This window comes from Ranitomeya imitator, chromosome 3 (assembly GCF_032444005.1).
Source record: "Ranitomeya imitator isolate aRanImi1 chromosome 3, aRanImi1.pri, whole genome shotgun sequence".
Taxonomy (NCBI): Eukaryota; Metazoa; Chordata; class Amphibia; order Anura; family Dendrobatidae; genus Ranitomeya; species Ranitomeya imitator.
Window position 1 is genome coordinate 327,743,818 of NC_091284.1, and position 27,968 is coordinate 327,771,785.

The 27,968-nt window shown below is 44.3% G+C and overlaps 1 protein-coding gene across 1 annotated transcript in view; it reads left to right on the top strand.

Annotated features, from left to right (window-relative positions):
• LOC138669865 (lysophospholipid acyltransferase 2-like) overlaps window positions 1-27,968 on the top strand; it is a 237,206-nt gene that overhangs the window by 150,435 nt on the left and 58,803 nt on the right. Inside the window, exons 4-6 of the mRNA XM_069756698.1 lie at window positions 7,488-7,577; window positions 7,655-7,710; window positions 17,545-17,599. Of these exons, the coding sequence (XP_069612799.1) occupies window positions 7,488-7,577; window positions 7,655-7,710; window positions 17,545-17,599 (201 nt within the window). The remainder of the gene's footprint in view (window positions 1-7,487; window positions 7,578-7,654; window positions 7,711-17,544; window positions 17,600-27,968) is intronic.

The following is a 27,968-nucleotide window of genomic DNA, read 5'->3' on the forward strand; positions in this document are numbered from 1 at the left end:
GTCAGTTTTTTCGATGAAATAATTTGCCAGATCGTCAGCACTGAGGTTCGTGATGGAGGCCTGCACTTTAGGAGTGAGGATGGAGTGAAAAGTGTCAGTTGTTTAGGATTGTTGGAGGATGAGGTGATGAGGGTGGTGAAGTAAGCTTGTTTGGGAGGTAAAAAGCAGTGTAACAATCATGTTATTTTTTATTTCATAAATTAATATTACACATAAAAATAAGCTACTTTGCAATATATCTTATCAGAAAATCAGCTTCTTTTCCCATCAGGACTGATCATTCAGTCTCAAAAGTCTCAATTTACTGGTAAAATCAGTATTCAGTGAAGACAGACTTTTCCATTACGAAAACAGGAGATGACCGTTGCTACTGAAATGATTTTGTGTATAAAAGAGGGGAAGGAGGAAGGAGGAGCTCTACCTCTAGTTTCTCCTTTCTCCTCCCCCACTTTCTCTACATAGAATCTTATAGCAAAAAGCACAAAAGTAAACCGATAGAAAGTCAGTAAGGCAAGTAATATTGAAGAGTAAAAGTCTTTTTTTAAGTATTAAGTGAGAGGGACACACAAAAAAGGAAGACTGGCACAACATTTGATGGGGTTAATAAAAATGACATGTGACAATAATAAAATGGGGAGGAATCATGCTGCATGGAAGTGGAAAATGTGTAAATAAAATAAGTCTAAATGAACACTGTGGGAATAATGTATAGCTGTAGCTGATCCTGCAAGTGATAATGAAAGTATATAGTATCAAGTAAGTATGTAAATATAGAAAAACGCAAATGGGATAAGATTACCACATTCCAGTATAGTCATGCTGTATACACCGAGCAGTGACAGACCCAGCGCTGGCACCTCCCCATGACTGAAACCAGAATGTTGCCGGGGGAAATAAAGTGCATTTTCTCCCCGCAGCGTTCGGCTACGTGCAGACGCTGGACAGGTAATGACATTAACCTGCAGATTAACCCCATATCTGCAGGTTAATAGCATTTTTCCTGGTGACATGTTCCCTTTAAAGGGAACCCTCAGTCGATACATGCTGCCAAAACTGTGGCCACCATGTATCAGCCACTGGCTGTAGTATCCTAGCCATGTATGCTTGACCCTGAAACGCTGCTGCACTTAAGCTAAAGCCTGCTTTTAGTAGCCTCTGGGGGACCGAGCTGCTCCTCCAGTGCTTATAGGAAGAGACTTGTCAGTCACTGTCAGTGGGCAGGGAGAAGCCGCCGGTGACCCGCCTGTACGACTAATGCAGAGCACGCTCTGTCCCCAGCAGCTTTTAAAAGCATGTTTTTCTCTGAAATGCTGCTGCTTTTCAGGGTCAAGCATACATGGCTGTGATCCTACAGCCAGTGACTGATACGTGTTGCCCAAGGTTTGGGCAGCATGTATTAGCTGTCAAGTTTACTTTAAGCAAGCTGTTATTCTTTACTCAGTACTTATAATGTGTAATATTTTCTTGCTGTGAATGGGTTAATTACTAATTGACTTAATTAATGCGTAAACAATATGATTGCACCATAAACACATATTTACCCAATGCCAGTAATGCAGCAAAAAGAGTGAGTGAACACTGGCTATGTTGGGTGTTCATGTGTTGATTGGTTGTTATCATTTTCATAACCGGCAAAATTGCAAACTGCTTGTGTAAAAAACAAAAAACAAAAAAAAAACCTTGCAATTTACTTGGTGTTAAAAGTCCTCTCCTTTCTTTGGAGCTTTTTAATTGTTTTGTGTACTGCTCATTACCTCCGTTACAGGCCACCAATGCAGTCTATCAGTTTGCTGATCTTCTAGGTGTTAGAACTTGCAAGCGCTACTCTGAGGTTGGAGAAACCACTGTGCTCCTCTGTCGCACAGACAAAGCTGCCTCTTATAGTATCGTCTGAGGGCACACATTTTGAGACAATGGAGCAACCATACCGCTGGTTCAAACTGTCCAATGCCATGGATGAAGCAGGACATTCTACACACAGAAAGAACAGACACAGACAACGGCAGCCCTGGCACACAATGCAAACACGCTTTCTTCAGCATTGCTCAAGGTGTGCAGAGCGGCAGTGGAGAAAATCTCTCTTAGCAAAAGACTTCATCCACTATAAGTTCATGCTCAAAACCTATAACTCTGCCTTTCATCTGGCCAAACAATCCTACTTCACCACCCTCATCACTTTACTATCCAACAATCCAAAACGACTTTTTGAAACCTTAAACTCCCTCCTGAAATCTAAAGTACAGGCCCCCATCACCAACCTCAGCGGTGAGGATCTGGCCACTTATTTCCTAGAAATTATCAACCACATCCATCAGGATATCTCAGCCCAATCTCCTCAGTGCCTGGATCCCCTTCCCTGCTGCACCTCAAGCTCACTAGAAATCTTTGAGCCTGTTTCAGAACAAGAAGTTTCCAAGCTCCTCGCTTCTGCTCGGCCTACAACCTGCAACAGTGATCCCATTCCTTCACTTCTCCTGCAGTCTCTCTCACCAGTGGTCACCACTCACCTGACTAAAATATTTAACCTCTCTCTTTCTTCAGGTTTCTTTCCCTCCTCACTTAAACATGCCATCAATAACCCCTTTACTTAAAAAGCCATCCCTGGACCACAACAGCACTGCTAACTACAGACCTGTCTCTAACCTTTCCTTCATCTCTAATCTCCTGGAATGCTTGGTCCACTCCCGTCTAATCCGCTATCTCTTGGATAACTCTCTTCTCGACCCGTTACAATCTGGTTTCCGCTCTTTACACTCCACTGAAACTGCCCTCACTAAAGGTACTGTCACACTAGACGATATCGCTAGCGATCCGTGACGTTGCAGCGTCCTCGCTAGCGATATCGTCCAGTGTGACAGGCAGCAGCGATCAGGCCCCTGCTGTGCTGTCGCTGGTCGGGGAAGAAAGTCCAGAACTTTGTTTCGTCGCTGGACTCCCCGTAGACATCGCTGAATCGGTGTGTGTGACACCGATTCAGCGATGTCTTTGCTGGTAACCAGGGTAAACATCGGGTAACTAAGCGCAGGGCCGCGCTTAGTAACCCGATGTTTACCCTGGTTACCATCCTAAAAGTAAAAAAACAAACACTACATACTTACCTACAGCCGTCTGTCCTCCAGCGCTGTGCTCTGCTCTCCTCCTGCTCTGGCTGTGAGCGTCGGTCAGCCGGAAAGCAGAGCGGTGACGTCACCGCTCTGCTTTCTGGCTGCCCGGCGCTCACAGCCAGACCAGAGAAGCAGAGCGCCGAGGACAGACGGCTGTAGGTAAGTATGTAGCGTTTGTTTTTTTACTTTTTAGGATGGTAACCAGGGTAAACATCGGGTTACTAAGCGCGGCCCTGCGCTTAGTTACCCGATGTTTACCCTGGTTACCGGGGACCTCGGGATCGTTGGTCGCTGGAGAGCTGTCTGTGTGACAGCTCTCCAGCGACCAAACAGCGACGCTGCAGCGATCCGGATTGTTGTCGGTATCGCTGCAGCGTCGCTATGTGTGACGGTACCTTAAAGTCTCTAATGATCTAATAACAGCTAAATCCAAAGGTCATTGCTCCCTGCTGATTCTCCTGGATCTCTCCACAGCATTCAACACTGTGGATCATCTGCTCCTCCTCTCTATGCTCCGCTCTATAGGCCTCAAGGACACAGCCCTCTCCTGGTTCTCCTGCCTCTCTGATGGCTTCTTCACTGTATATTTTGCTGGCTCCTCTTCCTCTCCTCGTCCCCTTACTATCGGGGTTCCGCAGGGCTCAGTCCTAGGCTCCCTCCTCTTCTCTCTGTACACTGCCCCTATTGGACAAACAATCAGCAGATTTGGGTTCCAGTACCATCTCTATGCTGATGACACCCAATTATACACTTCTTCCCCCGACATCACCCCTACCCTAATTCAAAATACCAAGGATTGTCTGTCTGCTGTCTCTAACATCATGTCCTCTCTCTATCTGAAACCTACCCGTATATACTCGAGTATAAGCCGACCCGAGTATAAGCCGACCCCCCTAATTTTGCCACAAAAAACTGGGAAAACTTATTGACTCGAATATAAGCCTAGGGTGGAAATGCAGCATTTACCGGTGAATTTCAAAAATAAAAATAGATCATTATTTCCCCATAGCTGTGCCATATAGTGCTCTGCACCGTTCATTATTGCCCCATAGCTGTGCCATATAGTGCTCTGCACCGTTCATATTGCCCCATATCTGTGCCCCATATAGTGCTCTGCACCGTTCATATTGCCCCATATCTGTGCCCCATATATGCTCTGCACCGTTCATATTTCCCCATCTGTGCCCCATATAGTGCTCTGCACCGTTCATATTACCCCATATCTGTGCCATATAGTGCTCTGCACCGTTCATATTGCCCCATATCTGTGCCCCATATAGTGCTCTGCACCGTTCATATTGCCCCATATCTGTGCCCCATATATGCTCTGCACCGTTCATTTTTGTCCCATAGCTGTGCCCCATACAGTGCTCTGCACCATTCATATTTCCCCATAAATGCTCCACATAAATCTGTGCCGCTGCTGCTGCTGCAATAAAAAAAAAAAAAAAGCCATACTCACCTCTCTTGATTGCAGCTCCCAGCGTCTGGTCCCGGTGTCTCTTCGCACTGACTGATCAGGCAGAGGGCGCCGCGCACAATATATGCGTCATCGCGCCCTCTGACCTGAACAGTCAGAGCGCAGATAGACGCCGGGAAGATGGAGCGGCGCCCGGCGGCTGGAACGTGGACAGGTGAATATGACATAATTACCTAGTCCCAGCGATCCTGGCGCTCCCTACCTGTCCCACGGTCTTCTGTGCTGCAGCCTCTTCCTCTATCAGCGGTCACCGTTACCGCTGATTAGAGAAATGAATAGGCGGCTCCACCCCTATGGGAGGTGGAGCCGCCTATTCATTTCTCTAATGAGCGGTCCCACGTGACCGCTGAACAGGGGAAGAACTGCAGCACAGAAGACCGTGGGACGGCAGGGGGAGCGCCAGGACCGCCAGGACTAGGTGAGTATGCCTCAGCGCCCTCTCCCCCTCACCCGCCGACCCCACCGCTACCGTGACTCGAGTATAAGCCGAGAGGGGCACTTTCAGCCCAAAAATTTGGGCTGAAAATCTCGGCTTATACTCGAATATATACGGTAATCTCTCCAAAATGGAACTTCTTGTGTTTCTCCCTTCTACTAACCTCACTCTACCCAACATGAAAATTACCCTGGAGGGTTCAACTATAACTCCCAAGAAGCATGCCCACTGTCTTGGGGTCACATTTGACACCGAACTTTCTTTTACTCCCTATATCAGATCACTCACTCGCTCTTTTCACCTGCATCTTAAAAACATCTCCAGAATCTGACCTTTTCTCACCTTTGAAACTGCTAAGACTTTTGTCGCTCTTATTCATTCTCATCCGGACTACTGCAACTCTCTTCTGATCGATCTCCCTCTTACCAAACTTTCTCCTCTCCAGTCCATCTTGAATGCGGCAGCCAGGGTCATATTTCTATCCAGCCACTTCACCAATTCCTCCATCTTGTGCCAGTCATTACACTGGCTACCCATTCAATACAGGGTCCAATATAAACTCATCTCTCTCACCCACAAAGCTCTCCACAGTTCTGCACCGCCTTAGATCTCCTCTCTCATCTCTGTCTATCTATCACCCTACATGTGCCCTCCGTTCTACCAATGACCTAAGACTAACATCCTCTGTAATCCGAACCTCGCACCTCCGTCTCCAAGACTTCTCTCGTGCTGCGCCAGCTCTCTGGAATGCACTTCCCCAGACGATCAGACTGATACCTAGCCCCGACCTATTCAAGCGCGCTTTGAAAACCCATCTCTTCAAACAAGCCTACCACATCAACTACTCAGTAAACTAACTTTGCCCTGTTCCCTCCTATGATGGTGAAATATGCTATGTGGGTATCATTTTGTGTATATTTATATTTTGCTGTTTATCATGGTGTTCTCTTGTAGGATGAGTTATTTGCCAATTGATGAATTGTTGCTATTTGCCATAAGATATCAGCCACACAGTATTGTACTGTTATCTCTCCACAGGGTCAGTGAATAATGTTGTTTGCTAATATGCTTATGACATATTGAACTAGCTTGTTGAAACAATGAGCCCCTGAGACCCACCCCCCTAACCTGTGAATGAGGAGGGAACTTTTAAATATCAGGGAGGTGTCACACAGATGTGATCCTGTGTGGAACCATGATGTGAAGAGCAGGTCAGAGAGAAAGAAGAGTATATGGATTATGCTATCCTCTGTCTGCTGGATTGTTGGACTTTTATCCTGATACTGAACTGCATTCGTGTTCTGGACTATTTTATCCTTAGTGTGGTGGATTATATATGGACCTTTCTTATTTTTGCCTAAATAAAGGTCTTGGAATTGTTTACTATACTCTAGCTCTGTTGATTGTGTGACACCGGAGAAGGACCCCGTGACACGTCCTTCCAAATATTATTCTGAATCTGTACCCCACTATTCATCTGAATCCACACCCTCCACACGATAACTGCACTATTGCACTTAAACACACGGGCTGATGACCGGATCATGCAGCTTTGTATGAAAATCCCTATTTATTATATTTGCCAGACCTGAAATAACAATCACTATTCACCTATTGTGTCCCCCCATTTCCTTGTAGATTGTAAGCTTGCGAGCAGGGACCTCACCCCTAATGTCACTGTTTAAATTGTCTTAACTTGTATTGAATTTATTGTCTGTACATGTCCCCGCTTAATTGTAAAGTGCTGCGGAATATGTTGTCGCTATATAAATAAAAATAATTATTATTATTGTCCTTCATTCAGAAGCACTCCATCCCCAACCAAAATGAATGGTGGTAAGCATGGGAGTGGTGCGCTTATGAAGACAAGCTGAGAACAACCCTAAAAAACTGTTCTCTCCATGTAGTTTGCTCTGTCCCATGTAAAAAGCTATTTAAACCAGCGCCAACAGACTCGTTATTGATTTGATAAGCGTTCGTCATGGGTAGATAACAGCAAACAGGTTGTATTAGGTTGAGGGTCGCAATGCTATCTTGAAAACTATTAGATCTTCTGGTCTTTCTAGTTCTGAAGTTATGACTTGCATAAAAATGACTTTTTTGGTGGGTGGGTGGAATAAAATAACCTTGATCTTGGAAAGTGTGCTGACATTTGTTTGGTGAGAAAAATTATACCTAATTAAGGATTTTATTTACTTGCCCATAATAAACTAGTACTAAGCCATACTAAACTTACACTATTGAAATTATATGTACTTTAGAATAAAGTAATATTGTGATAATATAGAGCGATTTCCTGCCTTTGTTACATAATAAATAGTTACTTGGTTACTATGCCAAATCGTAACTGTTGCTTCTAAACAATAGGAAGCTTTAATGTGGCTGAATACTGTGGATCATAGATGACACATAGGGCTGTGACCTGTATGTAAATGTGTAACACTATTCCTCTTCGTTCTATCTCCAGATACACATTGCTGATAACCATGGTTTATCTTACATTCTTTCATATCCGGCGATATGCAAACCCTTTGGCAGATGAGCTGGACTTCACAGTGTAAGCTTTATTCAGTTAGTTCCATTTTACCACGGTTTAATATATGTCAAGGGATGTAATTATGTGTATCTTTTTAGGGCTTTAATGACACTTACCCAAAAAGTGAGCCGGTTTGCGTTTGAATATCATGATGGTAGGTGAATACAAAACATGCTGTTTAGAGATGCGTTTTATATGTAACCTGTATCCCATAGAAGCAATAGCCTTGATCTATGTATAGTTCCAATATTATTTCACATTGAAGGCATTGTCTTGTGTAAAAGGAAAAGTCTACAGTCACTCTGATTGCAGATCTTTGAATCCCCCTCCCCAGTGCATGCACTGTGCGCTGCGAGGATTCACTGGTTTCTAAGCCAGGAACGGTGGTGATGTATGCGATATGCTTACACCCAGGTAGAAGCTATCTAGTGGGTGCTGCCCCCCTTCATACAAGTGTATTGAATGAGGCCGCGTCCACTAGATAGCAAGACATCAGTAGATGTAGGTGTAATGGATGTGTCTGACTGTACAGGAATATGTCTGATTGTACCACATCTCCTTGGCAGGGGAAGATGCAAAAGACAGGACAGCATCGGATCACGGATGCTGCTTTCTGTGAGGAGAAACATATCCCTGCCTGTTTAAAAAAAAATGTACCACACAAAAACAATCAGCCGAGCTGTGATCCCATGCAGTCCTACCTGTATACGCTTGCTTTTTCCCTTGTCCAGGAGCTGTGGTATATAGAGATGGGCGGACTCCTGGATGTTTGGGTTCGGGCAAAGAGAATTTGGGTACCAGAACATTGCCCGAACTCGGACCCCATTCACTTGAATGGGGGGCCCAAATATCCAGTGTTTGCCACGCGGTCATATGCATGACAGCACCTCAAACACTGCTTCCGATCGATGGTAAAATCATTACCGCCAGTCAGGGGCGGACTGGGCCGGGTGGCAAGAATGCATATGCCCCCCGGGCCGGTGCCTGAGCAGCTGGACAGGGCCGCTGGAGGACTGGCAGCGATTTTAATACGTAGCGCATTCCGCCAGCCGGCCCTTTAAATCTTGTAAAGTCAGGTGTGCACGCGCATTGCCGGCGCTGAGAAGCGCCGCGGCGGCCGTGCTAGTGCACGAGCACGGCCGCGTTCCTAGGTCCTGCGTGCGCTCGTCTGCTGCCTGTGCCAGCGCGGGCACGCAGGAGATCAGACCACGCGCGCGCATTGAAAGATTTGAAATGTCCGGCGCCTCCACCTGACTGTGTGTCTGACGCTGGCCGGCCTGCACCAGCGTCAGAGAAAACTGCTCACCAATGCCTGGGATCCTCTTCACCGCCGACGCTGTCACGCTGGACAGGACCCGTCCCACCTCAGCCCTTCATCCTCCCGACCTCACCAGGGACCTGGGTGAGTCCCAAGATGAATTTTTTTTTTATGTATATACAGCAGTATCACCTATATAATGTGTATAGACTGCTATATATACATTATATAGGTGATACTGCTGTGTATAATCACTATACTACCTATATAATGTGTATATATAGCAATCTATATCTTATATAGGTGACAGCTACTGATGCATATATACCTTATATAGGTGACACTGTGGGGTGTGTTTATGTGTATATATATATATATATATATATATATATATATATGTACATGTATACACAACAGCAGTATCATCTATATAACATATATACATCAGTAGCAGTATTGCCTATATAACATATTGACTGCTATACGTAAATTATATAGGTGGTACAGTGATTATATACAGCAGTTGCACCTATATCATGTGTATAGACTGCTATATATACATTATATAGGTGATACTGCTGTATATAATCACTATACCACCTATGTAATGTACGTATAGCAGTCTATATGTTATATAGGTGACACTCTGCTACTGATGCGTATATACCTTATATAGGTGACACTGGGGTGTGTGTGTGTGTGTATATATCACACCACTGTATACACAGCAGTATCACCTATATAACGTATATACACATCAGTAGCAGTATTGCCTATATAATGTATATAGACTGCTGTATATACACTATATAGGTGATACTATCATATACAGCAGTATCGCCTATATAATGTGTATCCAACATTTGCAGTATCACCTGTATAATATGTAGACTACTGCATATACGTTATATAGGCGACACTGCTGTGTATAGTCGCAGTATATATCTATGTATATATACACACACACACACACACACACACACACTAGATGGTGGTCCGATTCTAACTCATCGGGTATTCTAGAATATGCATGTCCACGTAGTATATTGCCCAGCCACGTAGTATACAGCACAGAGCCGCGTAGTATATTGCCCAGCCACGTAGTATACAGCACAGAGCCGCGTAGTATATTGCTCAGTGACGTAGTATATTACCCAGGCAGTTTTGTCACAGGTTAAAAAATAAACATATACTCACCTTTCCGAGGGCCCCTTGTAGTCCACGGCAGCTTCCGGTCCCAGGGTTGGTATGAGCGCAGGACCTGTGATGACGTCGTGGTCACATGACCGTGACGTCATGGCAGGTCCTTCTCCCATACCATCTTTGCCACCGGAACCTGCAACGGAAGAAGGCGGCCGGCGCGAGCGACTACGGAGGGTGAGTATAGCAGGTTTTTTTTATTATTATTTTTAACATTACATTTTTTACTATTGATGCCGCATAGGCAGCGTCAATAGTAAAAAGTTGGGGACACACAGGGTTAATAGCGGCGGTAACGGAGTGCGTTACCCGCGGCATAACGCCATCCGTTACTGCCGGCATTAACCCTGTGTTAGCGGTGACCGGAGGGGAGTATGCGGGCGACAGGCACTGACTGCGGGGAGTAAGGACTGTGCCCGTCGCTGACTGGTTGCGGCAGCCATGACAGGCAGCTGGCGAGACCAATCAGCGAATGAATAACCGTGACAGACAGACAGACGGAAGTGACCCTTAGACAATAATTATATAGTGTGTATATATATATATATATATATATATATATAATTTGTCTAAGGGTCACTTCCGTCTGTCCTTTCTTTCTGTCACGGTTATTCATTCGCTGATTGGTCTCGCCAGCTGCCTGTCATAGCTGCCGCGACCAATCAGCGACGGCCACAGTCCGGAAGAAAATGGCCGCTCCTTACTCCCCGCAGTCAGTGCTTGGCGTCCGCATACTCCCCTCCGGTCAGCGCTCACACAGGGTTAATGGCAGCATTGACCGCGGTGTAACGCACTCGGTTAACGCTGCTATTAACCCTGTGTGACCACATTTTTACTATTCATGCTGCCTATCCAGCATGAATAGTAAAAATATCTAATGTTAAAAATAATAAAAAAATTAAAAATAGTTACATACTCACCCTCCGGTGTCCCCCCCGGATCAGGAACCGGCCTTTTCCGCTCCGCGCGACGTCCCGGTGACCGCTGCATGCATTGCGGTCTCGCGAGATGATGACGTACGTTCTCGCGAGACCGCAATGCAATCTTCAGACCGGACCGCGCGCCAAGCATCGGGGAACGGACGCTTCGATCCGGAGGCTCCAGGAGGTGAGTATGTAACTATTTTTTATTTTAATTCTTTTTTTTTTAACAGGGATATGGTGCATACTACGTGACTGGCCAATATACTACGTGATTGTGCTGTATACTACGTGACTGGCCAATATACTACGTGATTGTGCTGTATACTACGTAACTGGGCATACTGCCCAGCCACGTAGTATATTGCCCAGCCACGTAGTATATTGCCCAGCCACGTAGTGTACTGCCCAGTCACGTAGTATATTGCCCAGCCACGTAGTATACAGCACAGAGCCACGTAGTATACTGCCCAGTTACGTGGCTGGGCAGTATACTACGTGGCTCTGTGCTGTATACTACGTGGCTCTGTGCTGTATACTACGTGGCTCTGTGCTGTATACTACGTGGCTCTGTGCTGTATACTACGTGGCTCTGTGCGTAGCTGGGCAATATACTACGTGAACTACGTGGCTGGGCAATATGCTACGTGGCTAAAGAGCACCATGTAAATGGACCTGTGGTCGATCATGCGCACTTCGGCGCCATTCACATGTGGCTATTCAAATAACGCCTTTAAGAGGAGTCTTGAAGGGCAGGACAAAGTATAGCAAAATTCACTGATTGGGGGTGGGGAGTGTTTGAGTATGTGGACTGGTGGGGTTTTTTGTGGCAGGGCTGCTTTTTTGTCACTGTCCGGCCCTGTGTGTGTGTGTGTGTGTGATTATACAGTGGGATTGTGCGTGTGTGCACTATATATACAGTGGGGCTGTGCGTGTGTCAATTATACATTGGGACTGTGCGTGTGTGTTATATATATATATATATATATATATCTCGCATGTTTGCCGTCACAGGACAACCTGTTCCCGGCGCAGGCACCGGAGAATCCTCACAGAGCATAGTGCGCACGATATGAGGATTCACACATAGTGACTGTAGACATGTAGCTTAAAGGGAACCTGTCACCCCGAAATTCGCGGGTGAGGTAAGCCCACCGGCATCAGGGGCTTATCTACAGCATTCTGTAATGCTGTAGATAAGCCCCCGATGTTACCTGAAAAAGGAGAAAAAGACGTTAGATTATACTTACCCAGGGGCGGTCCCGCTGCTGGTCAGGTCGGATGGGCGTCTCCGGTCCGCTGCGGCGCCTCCCATCTTCTTTCCATGACGTCCTCTTCTGATCTTCAGCCACGGCTCCGGCGCAGGCATACTTTGCTCTGCCCTGTTGAGGGCAGACAAAGTACTGCAGTGTGCAGGCGCCGGAAAGGTCAGAGGCTCGGCGCCTGCGTACTGCAGTACTTTGTCTGCCCTCAACAGGGCAGAGCAAAGTACGCCTGCGCCGGAGCCGTGGCTGAAGATCAGAAGAGGACGTCATGGAAAGAAGATAGGAGGCGCCGCAGCGGACCGGAGACGCCCATCCGACCTGACCAGCAGCGGGACCGCCCCTGGGTGAGTATAATATAACGTCTTTTTCTCCTTTTTCAGGTAACATCGGGGGCTTATCTACAGCATTACAGAATGCTGTAGATAAGCCCCTGATGCCGGTGGGCTTACCTCACCCGCGATTTTCGGGGTGACAGGTGCCCTTTAAGATCTGACAACCCCTTTAAGGATGGGCCGCTACTCATGGGCCACTGCTGTGTACTTGCCCCCCAGGCTAAAATTTGCCAGTCAGCCCCTGCCGCCAGTCAGACAGCCGAGGCTCTCACGATGTAAAATGACAGCATGGGCTCACAGTTGTGATCTGAGGTAAAAAGTTTACCTCCGGTCACTGGCATCAGCTGATGGGACTACTACTCCCATCAACTAATGCCTGCTGCCTCTAATAACAGCGAGAGCAGGCGGCGGCTGATGGGAGTTTTCATCAGCCTGCGCTCTAAATAATTTTTTTTTTTTTTTTTAAAGGCGTAGATTCCCCTGTATTTTTAATAACCAGCCATGCAAAACTGACAGCTGCAGGCTTCATCTGTCAGCTTCAGCAAGGCTGGTTATCAAGAATAGAGGGGACCCAACGCTGTTTTTTTAATTGCTTAAATAAATACATTTAAAAAACAGTGAGGGATCACCCAATTTTTGACAACCAACCACGCTAAAGTAGACAGCTGGGGGCTGGTATTCTCAGACTGGTAAGGGACCATGGATGCAACTATTAGATGTGCTAATTCTGGTGCATTGCCTGGCTTTTCCCACTTGCCCTGTGGCAGTGGCAAGTGGGGTTCATATTTGTGGGGTTGATATTGTTAGGGCTAGCGGAACGCACCAAATAATAAGACTGATAGTGTACGGTGCGTTCGTAGCCCGGGGTCCACCGTGCAGAGATGGAACCTGCTGCTGAGTAATGACGGACTATATGGCGGTACTCATAAGTATACACGCGTGGGTTAAACTTCACCCAACGTGAAGGAAGCGATCCTGTTGCGTCACAGGGTCGCGGTACCGCACATAGAAGGCGAGCAAGCAGTCAGCGAACTTAACCCCAACTAGGATTGAAGTCCGATTAGACCCTTGCTGGCACAACACCGCAACAGGGTGTGTTAGGCAACTCTTATAATTAGAGCACCGAAGTGCGAACTGTGCCGTGCTGGCAGGCACCACTAAGCACCCAGACGTGGGTCAGGAAGCGCACTACTGGCGCGTGGCGCCGCACTGGCGGTCACAGCAATAGACGCTGATACGTGTGTGACACGTTGAGTGATTTTTCGGGCGCTAGATAGCAGCCATACTCCATACGCGAACAGTCATACAATAGGGTAGGGGTATTTAATGAACGACTTGCACTCACAACAAACACACGTATTCAACTGTACACTAGCGCATGGCCGTGCGGTCATGCGCAGTTTATATAATTGCAGGACAGGAAGTGGCCACAGAAACTTTGCCCTTCCAAGACCTGCCAAGAGGACCAATGGAATGCGCTGCAGAGCCAGAGCACATGACCCTCGATCTCCAACGGGAGATCTTGCTCTGGGCATGCTCAGTGTGCGCAAACAAGGACTTAGTCCCAGGGAAGTCCGCTCGCCGCTGACCAGCACTGACTTTAATGGCAGGAGCTGAAGAAGCAGCAGTAACTCTCTGTACAGAGTGAGAGCGAGCAAGACACTGGGAGCGACGTCCCTGCTGAGCAGACTCCACTGCGGCTGGAGGAGAATGGGAGACCGCAGCGGAGATGGATCGAGATTCCCCCTGTGCAGCAGAGGAAACTCGACTCCTAACAGATATCACCATTGTATAGTGACATCCAGCCCACGGCTTAGTAATGGAGAGGCATCTATAAGTCACCTATCCATTACTAATCCTATAGTGGTATGGTAATAAAACAAAATACACTTACTTTTTTATTTTAAAATAACAAACACAGTTAGGTGAGTATAACACCCATTCCATTAAAGCCATCATCTCCTGCAATAAAACAAAAATAAAAAGCAACCATATTCCTCATCTGTTCTGTCCGTCGATCTGTCCTATGCTATAATCCATGTCTGAGGATAACTGTTTTCAACCTGGACTGTGCCAAGATGTGACCGTCCAGGCTGAGAATCAGTAGGAGAATAAGCTGCTGCGAGCGCAGCATCAGTGAGCAGCGGTGACATCATTGAGGTTACTGAAGGTCACTGTGGCTGCGTTCCCAGCCGGGCCAATGAACTGCGTTGATCTCCGGTGAGATCACCGCTACCTCAGTAAGAAAAAGTCTCACGGTGCAGCACTGACCTCAGAGAATTCACCGGGAGAAATTACAAATTTCTCCTGGTAAACTGCGGTGAACTTATTTGACAGCAGTGTTTGCCATGCTGTTATGGAGATGACAGTGCAAGATAAAAACAGTGTTCGGGGGGGGGGGCCGAACCCGGACACTAGGCGTTCAGTACGGACGCTGAACTTTACTTTTCGGGTTCTCCCATCTCTAGTAGTATGTTCAGACAAAGAACTGGAGAAGCTCTACACCGTCAGAAACATCCATTAAGGTACCGTCACACATAACGATATAGTTAACGATATCGTTGCTTTTTGTGACGTAGCAACGATATCGTTAAGGAAATCGTTATGTGTGACAGCGACCAACGATCAGGCCCCTGCTGGGAGATCATTGGTCGCTGAGGAAAGTCCAGCACTTTATTTCGTCGCTGGACTTTCCGCTGACATCGCTGGATCGGCGTGTGTGACACCGATCCAGCGATGTCTTCACTGGTAACCAGGGTAAACATCGGGTTACTAAGCGCAGGGCCGCGCTTAGTAACCCGATGTTTACCCTGGTTACCATCGTAAAAGTAAAAAAAAAAAAACACTACATACTTACATTCCGCTGTCTGTCCTCCGGCGCTCTGCTTTCCTCTGCACTGTCAGCGCCGGTCAGCCGGAAAGCAGAGCGGTGACGTCACCGCTCTGCTTTCCGGCCGCTGTGCTCAGTCAGTGCAGGAAGCAGAGCGCCGGGGACAGACAGCGGAATGTAAGTATGTAGTGTTTGTTTTTTTTACTTTTAAGCTGGTAACCAGGGTAAACATCGGGTTACTAAGTGCGGCCCTGCGCTTAGTAACCCGATGTTTACCCTGGTTACCGGCATAGTTGGTCGCTGGAGAGCTGTCTGTGTGACAGCTCTCCAGCGACCAAACAGCGACGCTGCAGCGATCGACATCGTTGTCGGTATCGCTGCAGCGTCGCTTAGTGTGACGGTACCTTTACACATTACATGCCAGGGACGCATATATGATATTATCTCAGCACAGGAACATCTTTTTAACACATCCAATTGTGGAACCTATTATTATTCCATGATCTATTAATAAAAATGTACTTTGTTCGTGGGACAACCCCTTTAAACACTGCACTAATCATACCACAGTGTACATTCAGAGTGTGCCTTTTCAGCACTGGTACACAAATAATCAATTACTATCTATTGATTGAAAATGGTGACCTAACAATTGCAATGAGAAGCAGGCCTGAGTTCCTCTTATAGCAAAGCATTCTTGAAATCCAGTGGCTGTGCGCAAGACTTAAGTGGCATTTGATGTGAATAAGTTCAAAGTGACATTCCAATGTGCTTCCTACTTCTAGTTCTGAAGGAGGTACTGCTGTAAAGGAAGTACTTAAGAGGGATGACATGTTGCAGGGCCAACACCACCATTTAGAAAGGTGGTAGGGCATCTGTGGCTGGCACTATGAAAGATATCTGTGTCAGACATTTTATGGGACATCGGACAGGCACTATGGGTACATTTTGTGGCTGACATACTGTTATGGGTACATCTGTGTCTGAAATCTGGCATCTGTGGTCTACAGTGTAGGGGTGAACTGTATTATAAACTATGGGGGGACATATAGGGGCATCTCAAGCGGACTAGCTTAGGTCTTCCATAACTGGTTTACTGTTACGAATATTGTAGTCAATAAAAATAAAATGCAAAATGCATTTCATTTTTCGTCAAATGTGTTTTGCCTTCCATTTACTTCTGTCTCCTACATACATTACATACATTACACAAATCGCTAGAAAGCATGCAAAGAGTAGTAAAATACTATTATCAAATATTATTTCTGTAACATATTGGCCTGTCTACCTCCCGAATGTCAAACGGTAGTCCAGTAAAAATCCATAAGACGATTTTCACATTTTTTTTCCAGAGCATTATAAAGTGGTTGTCCTATAAAAAACAGAAATCACTTATGCACAGGATAGATGATACATACTGTATATAATCAGTGGAGGTCCAGCCTCTGGGACCCCACAGATCATAGGAATGGGGGTGGCAAAGTCCCCAATATGAATGAACAAATAGTGAGCTTGTGCAACCACTGCTCCATTCACTTTTGTAGGATTGGTGGTTCACCTGCATACCACCATTGCCCCATGCAGAGGATTTTGGAACCCCCATTCTCTTGATTGGGAAGGTTTCACCAGTCTCTCTCCAGTCTTTCACCAGTCAGACATCCAGTGATCATATATTTGTCATCTATCAAATTGCCCCATGAACAACATGTATATAGATGATAAATGTTGTTTTTGCGACATCCCTTATAGTGTTGACCATATACTTTAGATATTAATCATTTCCTTAGATTCCCCAATGAACAATAAATAATGCTTACATCAGTTGAGCATGCATGTTTATTGTTATAAGCAGGGGAAGATAAGCTGCTTGGAGTCAATTATCTCCTAAAGGAACATATCCAACATATCTAATACTTAATTCTGATGAAAGATGATATCATGAGATTATTAGATTATCAGTGCACCCACTAAAATTGGCAGGCCCAACCAACAATTGTCTAATATGCATTACCAGCTTTGTGTTTGCAGAAACTTCTATAGGTAGTCACCATGTCATCATATTAGTTACTGCCTCACTCCATATAATCCCTGTAGTGTCTGATGGTAGTGCATAGTGGTAAAATGTAACGAAAAGAAAAGAATGGTCAACTTACGAGTATGTAATGCCTTATATTATTTTGTAGGTACAGTCCGCAGTGATCATTCTCTATCTCCCACACAGAGACGCCTAGCAATCAGGTCAGTTTGCCTCTTGTTTTGTGAGTTTACCTTGATCAGATCATAACACATATTTCCACATATACTACAATTCCATAGAAATACATCGTGAATCTAAAACATTTGACAATTTAATTGAATGAAAATATTGGCAACTGAATGTCTGTACATTAGAACTTGAAGGACAGGCATATGGGATATTTGTTGGAGTGAGAAATAATGGGGTTTGGAAGAATGGGAAATTATTGCAAGTATAGAAGTGTTTATCGCGTACAATGTTAATTCATCCCAATCCTTTAACCAGTATCTAGTGTACTCTTACTGCCAAGCTGCCTAACTCGCCTTTCAGGGTTGTTAGGATAGCATGAAGAACAGGGCATAGAGGGAGAGATTGGCACCTTCTGTGGTCACGGCAGGCTCACAATAGCTTGTTTCTTCACATCCACTCTGCTGCTTCATAAACTTGCGTGATGTGAATGTATGTAACAGATAAACAGTACACCACAAATGGTGAACGGAAACATGGTCCAAATCAATTATTCTGCTCCATTGCAGATCAAGAAGTGACTGTTTCTCAGATACATTAGCATTTTTGTTGACGGTTTAACTTTGCATCTAAAGTGGGGCTTACGTGTTTAAGGTTGGACATTTTTGTTCAGTCGTTATGTTTGTGTTATTTTAAACCCGAGTAGATGCTTCAGTTCTAATAAAAAGCAAGTGAGAAAGTCACATTATAAAATGTCTGCATTCACATGCCTTCTAGTGATCTATCCTGTGCAGAGACACAATGGTTAATTTTAGCCATGCGACTATGAGCAGCATTGGTGATTAAACAAATAAACTGTGCCCTTAATCAGATAAACCAAAGGCCCCATACATATAAGTGATAAGTTATCTGAGCCCAATAATTATAGTGGGATCGGCTGACCAGGGGGCCTGCCAGACTCTGACACAACAGATGAAGACAGGAGAGAGAAGAATCCAGCCTGTCACATTTCCTTTTGTACGTCACAGACATTAGACATGGAGACACACTGATTTTCGCCATTACGGCAGCACTGTGATTTGACATACTGTTATCAGGGCAGGGTGACAGAAACTGTTATGGTAGCACTGTGATTGGCATTAAGATTTACTGCTGTCCTTCGAAGTAATAATATTTAGTCTTTTGCTCGTTCGTAGGGTGATGGGATGCCTGTTCAGGCTGTGCGATTTTCATATAGTGAGCATTCCTTTGCAATAATGTTGGAGTGTAAATGGACCTTAGAGCTACTGTGAAATATGTTAAAGAAGACGTTTCAACATTTTTAGCATGTTAAACTGGCCTTATCATGGAATAATGGCTGCAGAGCTAAAAAAAAAAAATTTTCCATCTCTTAGGCTAGGTTCACATTGGGTTAGGGCGATCCATTTAATGGATCTGTTACTTTGCAGCACTCTATAAATATATATATATAAGGAGTGCACCCCTGTATCAATCATGAAAACAGGGTGCAAGACCTGGTCTGTAGAATAAATTGAATGAAACACAGAAGAGAAAAGACTAGACCAATAACGGTATGCACACCCATAGAATTTACAAAAAAAAATCAAGAAACTTTAATTACACCTCAAAAAGACAAACACATGATAAAACCACTTAAAAAGAGGCCTGAATACAGAACCAATAACCATCACCCCTATATGTATGGTACATAAAACAGCATAACCAACATATAAGGTACTAGTCAATAACAATAGTATACTTGGTGTGAGGAAAATGTATGTCACGATAATGTAAAAAAAAAACATAGCTGAGGGAGTTTTGCACTTCTAACCATGGTCCTGAAAAACACATGGTAGCTGTAAACCCCCTCTTTCTTCCCCCCCTGAATACAACCAACCAGCCCTATGGCAGACACTGGGTAACCTGAAGCTTCTGTGTAAGCAGGGTGTGGCTTTAACCTGCAGGTGACCAATCCTGCAAAGCCGCCTGTAGTCCCTCCCTTCTCAGCCAGGAATTTCTTTGTCTCCAGGGTCTGAAAATGTAAAGATCTCTGACCTCAATGAATATCATTAACCAGCCCTTTAGGGATGCCACGAGGCTGGAGTATATAAGTCTTTACACTCAACCTAGCCTGCAGTCTGAGTTTTTGACCTGAGGAGCCTGACTGCCAGTCCTAATGCATTGGGACATATGGGAACTAGCCTGGTTGCCTGCAATGCTTTGAACACATGTAAGTGATGTAAGTGTTGATTTCTCATGTAATCCCTGTTTTTTTATAATTACCTTTTTACATATTTTCAATTGTCTCATATTGTAACATTTTTATATGCCTTTTTATAAACTCTGCCTTCATTTCGGAGTAAAATATATAAATTACTAGTTTTCGTTCTTCCTGCTCTAAAACGTACCCCAAGTCTTCTGAAGGTAATTACGCTACTGTTTTGGGTTAGCTTCACACCCGTTTAATCGAAGCTGGTGGCAGCATACCTTTGTACTGGGTAGTTGGGAGCCATTGTAGCAACTGCGGCGTTGATAATTATTGCTCCTGCCTGAGTGGGAGTATTTATATAGCCTCGCAATGTGCCCAATAGCCAGTACATAGCAGGCAGCCTTTCTAATTACCCCAGGTGCAGTACCTAGTCTGACCTGAGAGTAAGGGGGCGCTATAGAGCTGCAAGTTTCAAGTGGAACTGTAAGCGGGATATACATAAATCCCTGCAGTTCGTGGTATATTGAAGAGCAGTGGGATACCTAAAATAAGCCCCTGCTGCAAACTAAGAGGTAAACTAAGAGGTCAATAGCCTTGTGTGTTTTTTTTTCATCAAATTGCCACAGTGGAGGGATAACTAAGATAAGCCACCCTGCACATGTCATAGCCGTCTGTTGGCCTAAAGTCACCCCGTGACATAGGGGTGACGGTCACAGTGTGAATCGTGACATATTGGTGGCAGCGGTGTGGATTCGTGACACTTGGTTATATTAATGCAAATATACAATGTCTCCTGTCCATGGGTATGGTATCTCAAATAACAAAATGTTGTAAAGACATGATATTACAGATACAAATACATAGAGGGAACCCAATAATAGCGTGCAACAACCTATAATCAAATATTAACGTTGTTATAACCCCATATGCTGAATATAGTAATTTGCAGTGTTATATGAGCATGCTCAATACCCAAACAGTAATAGTACCGATATACCTCTCATAATATGGGTTTAGACTGTATGCTTAAGACCCCAACCAGGTGTAGATCAAGCCACCCACAATCATTTGGTGTGACAAGAAAGATATGCTGCAGATGGAGAGCAATAAACTCACAGGTTTGAGCAAGATCGACGCAGCTTCGTCAGGGGAAGTAAGGTCGTACATCATGTCTGAGGTTAATATACAGATGATGCAAATGAGCTAAGTACATACCGGTGTGCAGTCCTGGTATCCCGCGCCAGTAGCAGCCGCCGCATGGAGCATTCAGGAAGTGGCTATAGCCGGAAGTGTTCGCCGTTGTCATGGTGCTGATGCACATGCAGAACGCCAACACTAGGGGGAGCGAACCATGCATGCGCCGAGTCAATGCCAGGTCATAAGCGTCATATATATAGGTAGAAAAAGAGACGGCGCAGATATAAGTGGGGAATAAACATGATACAATACATGGGATCGAGGGAAAACAGATAAAAAATACAGCAATGCCATGTTGTAGGGCAGACAGAATGCATAAGTTAATTTATTGGAGAGAGCAATAAAGGAGAAAAACGCACAGATGGTAATCACACCAATGGACCCATAAGTTCCCATGGGATGATAGGAGTGACAAATATATAAATAGCCATGCTTATAGCGAGGCTATAGGTGACAAGATTGCGGTCATGCAAAGAGGCGCAGGAAGAGAGGTGTAATATAAGGGCAATCCAAAGTCAACTTCAGGTCAATGAAAGATAACTGAAAATAAACAGTAACTATAGACCTAAATGGACAGACCTGGAATTGACTGCAGATGGGACAGATACTTTTTGTTTGATGTATCCACAGAAATTGGAGCACGATACAATGCAAAAATTTACTGTATGGCCCACATAACATATGCAAAGGAAAAAATTGGGCACAATTACAAATGAGAAGCAATGATGTACAATAACAAATTGTATTGTGGTACCGTGTTAGCCAGAAAAATCGATGTGAATACTTTTCTGCCCAATGATAACAGAAGTATTCTAGGAGTGATACCTTTATTGGCTAACCTGGTTAGCCAATAAAGGTATCACTCCTAGAATACTTCTGTCATCATTGGGCAGAAAAGTATTCACATCGAAATGAGAAGCAAAAAAGGGGTGACAAAAAGGTGGTAAAAAAGGGGAACAATGATAAAACCTGAATGCGACATGCAAGTATGTTAAAGCCAAGAGACCACAACAGGCCGATCTGGGTGGGTGGAAAATCCCAGAAACACACTACAGGATACTCAATCTTCAGGGTAGGTGTATTCATAGTTCACCAATGGCAAAATCCATGTTCCTCCAAAGTCCTGATGAATCATTAAGGATGTGCGGGCCCATCACCTTAGGTATTACTGGTATCCAAAAGGACCTCGAACTTATATAGCCCAGCCAGTATGGATAGATGAAAAGTCCTTAAAACACAACACAGGATACATGGTTGTCTGTGTAAGTAAACTCATGGTTCACCAATGGCAAAATCCATATGTCTCCAAAATCCTAAAAAGTCGCTAAAGATGTACAGGCCCATCTGCTTAGGCATTGCTGATATCCAATGGGACCTCCAACACATGTAGCCCGGCCAGTCTGGGTAAATGGAAAAATCCTCTGAGTATACCACAGGGTATATGGTCTTCAGGGTAAGTATAATCATGGTACCCCAAGAACAACACCCATGTTCCTCTGAACTCGCCAAGGATGTGCGAACCCATCAACTTGGGTGTTTCCAATATCCAATGGGACCTCCAAATCATGTATCCCAACACAGGTCAGAGAGTCCCTAGATGCATAGTGGATAGGGAAGAACCCTAAAAAATGAGAACAAAGACACATAAAGTAAATAGTAATTGGAGAGAAAAACAAGGGGAAAAATTGTGTGAAGAATGTGTAAACCTATACACAGACAAATGTCTGTGACCCCTGTGGTGCTACATACCAGAGATTGAAAATCCACCTGGATTCAATCTGGAGAAGCCGGTTACGTGGATTGCCACCCCTACCACCTCCAGCTCTTCAGTGAGAGCCAAAATGGGCTAGACCCCTTACTACCCCTTACAGTAATATAAATTTTTGCCTAGCGGCTTTAGATCAATGTATGATTTTTGGAGGTGCGGTTCATGCTCTTTTTTTTCTTTTTCTTTTTGTACAAAGCATGTTCTTGTCTTTTTCTTGGACCAGCACTCCTCCCATTTGGCACAGGTGATTTTAATTAGCAGGAGACTGCAAAGTAAGGGGTCTAGCCCATTTTGGCTCTCTCTGAAGAGCTGGAGGAAGGTGACTTTAAGTGCTCCTTTCATTTTGGTGTTGGTGCTGTGTGGTGGCCATTGTTGCTGTGGCTTTGTGCTGGTGGGGCGGCGCGGTCTGGAGTCATGGGGGCTCAGTCTTGCAGCATGGGTGCTGTGGGGCAACAGGCTGTCCGCCCTACTGGTGGTTGGCGCATGGCTCCGCTCCGTTAGGGCGGTAGGACCCACTACGAGGTTTGCCGTGATGTGGCAGTGGGCTTCATACAGTCTGATCAGAATGTTAAACTGAAAACCTCATGTTCAGTAATATAAATTTTTGCCTAGCGGCTTTAGATCAACGTATGATTTTTGGAGGTGCGGTTCATGCTCTTTTTTTTCTTTTTGTTTTTGTACAAAGCATGTTCTTGTCTTTTTCTTGGACCAGCACTCCTCCCATTTGGCACAGGTGATTTTAATTAGCAGGAGACTGCAAAGTAAGGGGTCTAGCCCATTTTGGCTCTCTCTGAAGAGCTGGAGGAAGGTGACTTTAAGTGCTCCTTTCATTTTGGTGTTGGTGCTGTGTGGTGGCCATTGTTGCTGTGGCTTTGTGCTGGTGGGGCGGCGCGGTCTGGAGTCATGGGGGCTCAGTCTTGCAGCATGGGTGCTGTGGGGCAACAGGCTGTCCGCCCTACTGGTGGTTGGCGCATGGCTCCGCTCCGTTAGGGCGGTAGGACCCACTACGAGGTTTGCCGTGATGTGGCAGTGGGCTTCATACAGTCTGATCAGAATGTTAAACTGAAAACCTCATGTTCAGTAATATAAATTTTTGCCTAGCGGCTTTAGATCAACGTATGATTTTTGGAGGTGCGGTTCATGCGCTTTTTTTTTTTTTTTTGTATTTTTTATCTGTTTTGCCTCAGTCCACATGTATTGTATCATGTTTATTCCCCACTTATATCTGTGCTGTCTTTTTTTCTACCTATATATATGTCGCTTATGACCTGGCATTGACTCGACGCATGCGCGGTTCGCTCCCCCTAGTGTTGCAGTTCTGCATGTGCATCAGCACCATGACAACGGTGAACACTTCCGGCTATAGCCACTTCCTGTACGCTCCATAAGTATACAGAGAAGATAGCGGGCACCACAAAGCATGAGTCAGTCAGGGATCAACCATATGCATATGAGAAAGACTATAAAGAGAAACTAAGAAAAAAGGATATGCATAACACTGGGATCAACCATCAAAAGATTACAACTTTATTCATACAAAAAGGCACATCAAAACAAGACATACATTTAAAAGCATTTAAAAACAGAAAAAACGGCACATGGCTAGTAAGCTACATGCAACCCCCCAGACAGTTGGAAACAAATACCATTTAGCACTGAACAATGTGACAAATATTTAGAGAAGGTACATGCGTATAAATTGAAACACATACACTAATATATACTCATATACCACCAACTATACCCTACAGGCATCAAACAGCATTAAGGAAAAAAAATATATACAAAACTTAGGCTCAGAGTATGCCCCCTCATGGACCCTAACAATTCTAATGGAAGCAATAACAATATATGAGATGCTACCCAGAAAACTGGGGGTAAGATAACCATGTGTTAGATCAAGATATACCCCCCAGAAACAATAACCAAGTAATAAAGGAATATATCACCTAAAGACCAGGAGCGAGGCAGATAGTAAACTCCGAAGGAGCCTAAAGTGCAAGGATGCCAAGTAGAGATGAGGTATTTCAAATATAAAGTGCTAGTACTGGGGAGGACTTGAGTCCAAGGAGTGGTGTGTGCAGGGCAGTGGCATCCTGATACTGGTTGGTTTTGTGGTTATTTCTCAGTAGCACTTGTTTTATAGTCTTAATATATTGGCACTAATTATCTTGGTTTTGGCATAAAACTTATTTGATTAATTGCACAATTCATCGGTTCTTTTTTAACACCAACCATTTTATTTATTGTTTTACACAAAAAAAATTTTTTTAAAATATTTCCACTGGATTATATGAACTCATGTGGTGTTAATTATGTTCATTCTGCACTGTGCACTTTTATTATTGTTTGAGAATGAATTTTGTGTCTATAAATTGTACATTTATATTATACACTTTAATTAAATACGCTGAGCCATTTATTGTGTGCAAATCAGTTTCAGTATGCCCTGCCCTGTGCATACATAGGTTTAATTTACCCCCACAGTGATTGGATATTTTTATTCATTATTTTTAATTAATTATTAATAATAAATAATTATTTTATCAATATAATAAAGTTTCCATTTTATGTAGTGTTATGGTGATATCTTTATATTTAAATAAAATATTATTGATTATTCAAATTGGTCTGTTGAATATTCTTTTGGGTTATATATCTTGGTTATATTCATTGACTATATGGTGTTATTGTTCTGGTATTTCTTTTCTGTATCCAAAATCGAAATTGTGCTCTATTCCCTGCCAGGGCGAGTTCCTGTTCGGACCCACACTAGACGGACGATATCCTAGATAAAGCAGGGGATAAAAAAAAATAAAATCCTTCCCTAACCTCTGCGGTCATTCCTATAAACGGCCCTTTCTGAGTAGGAGATTTATTCAGAGGAAACCCCCCAAAAAACCCACGATAGGTGGGAGGATAAAAGGAGTAGAGGCAAGGGGTTCATGTTCAACAAGCCCATCGTCAACAAAAAGCAATCCCAATTAAGGTGTTTCCTGGGTGGGGGGGTTATCTTTCTTTCTCTCGGCCTGGGAAAAAATTTCCAGCAGCGTGTGGATTTTGAATTTAATAAAATAAAATCAGGACTAAAGCTAGGCTTCCATTTTCCACCCCACATCCTTCATAGTAACTCCGCAAACACCCTCAAAAAGAGGAACAACTAGCCTTACAACGGGAGATTCTGGGCCAAGTGGAGAAGGCCGTTCATCAGGAAGTCCCTCGCCAAGGAAGAAGCAAAGGTTTTTACTCCCCCCTTTTCTTAAAGAGAAAGCCAGACAGGACATTCAGGACAGTTGTAAACTTAAGAAAGCTAAACAAATGTTTGAAAGTGTAGTCCGTCAAGATGGAAACAATAAAGTCAGCGGTGAAAATGCCATTTTTTTCCTGTTTCATGACTGTTAGACCTAAAGGACGCATACTATCACATCCCCATCCATGAGGATTATCGCAGATTCCTCAGGGTGGCAATCACAATGCAGGGGGAGATAAAACATTATCAGTTCAGAGCCCTTCCATTTGGTTTGGCCATCTCCCCAAGGATATTCACCAAAATAGTGGCAGAGGTAGTGGCGCACTTAAGGGAGCAAATTATCTTTATAGTTCCGTATCTAGATGACTTTTTAGTAATAGGCAATTCCCCTAGTCACTGCAGAGACCAGTTAAACAGAGTTATGGGATCTTTAACCCCTCTGTGACCTTAGACGTACTATCCCGTCGAGGTGCCCTGGGCTTATCTGACCCTGGACGGGATAGTACGTCATAGCCGATCGGCCGCGCTCACGGGGGGAGCGCGGCCGATCGCGGCCGGGTGTCAGCTGCTTATCGCAGCTGACATCCGGCACTATGTGCCAGGAGCGGTCACGGACCGCCCCCGGCACATTAACCCCTGGCACACCGCGATCAAAGATGATCGCGATGTGCCGGCGGTGCAGGGAAGCACCGCGCAGGGAGGGGGCTCCCTGCGGGCTTCCCTGAGCCCCCCGCAGCAACGCGATGTGATCGCGTTGCTGCGAGGGTCTCCTCACCTCCCTCCCTGCTCGAGCCCCGGATCCAAGATGGCCGCGGATCCGGGTCCTGCAGGGAGGGAGGTGGCTTCACAGAGCCTGCTTAGAGCAGGCACTGTGAAGGCTGCAGCGCTGCATGTCAGATCAGTGATCTGACAGAGTGCTGTGCAAACTGTCAGATCACTGATCTGTGATGTCCCCCCCTGGGACAAAGTAAAAAAGTAAAAAAAAAATTTTCCAAATGTGTAAAAAAAAATAAAAAAAAATATTCCAAAATAATGAAAAAAAAAAAAAAATATTATTCCCATAAATACATTTCTTCATCTAAATAAAAAAAAAAAACCAATAAAAGTACACATATTTAGTATCGCCGCGTCCGTAACGACCCGACCTATAAAACTGTCCCACTAGTTAACCCCTTCAGTAAACACCGTAAGAAAAAAAAAAAAAAAAAAAACGAGGCAAAAAACAACGCTTTATTATCATACCGCCGAACAAAAAGTGGAATAACACGCGATCAAAAGGACAGATATAAATAACCATGGTACCGCTGAAAGCGTCATATTGTCCCGCAAAAAAAGAGTCGCCATACAGCATCATCAGCAAAAAAATAAAAAAGTTATAGTCCTGAGAATAAAGCGATGCAAAAATAATTATTTTTTCTGTAAAATAGTTTTTATCGTATAAAAGCACCAAACCATAAAAAAATGATATAAATGAGGTATCGCTGTAATCGTACTGACCCGAAGAATAAAACTGATTTATCAATTTTACCAAACGCGGAACGGTATAAACGCCTCCCCCAATAGAAATTCATGAATAGCTGGCTTTTGGTCATTCTTCCTCACAAAAATCGGAATAAAAAGCGATAAAAAAATGTCACGTGCCCAAAAATGTTTTCAATAAAAACGTCAACTCGTCCCGCAATAAACAAGACCTCACATGACTCTGTGGACCAAAATATGGAAAAATTATAGCTCTCAAAATGTGGTATTGCAAAAAATATTTTTTGCAATAAAAAGGGTCTTTCAGTGTGTGACGGCTGCCAATCATAAAAATCCGCTAAAAAACTCGCTATAAAAGTAAATCAAACCCCCCTTCATCACCCCCTTAGTTAGGGAAAAATAAAAAAAAATGTATTTATTTCCATTTTCCCATTAGGGCTAGGGTTAGGGCTAGGGTTAGGGCTAGGGTTAGGGCTAGGGTTAGGGTTAGGGCTAGGGTTA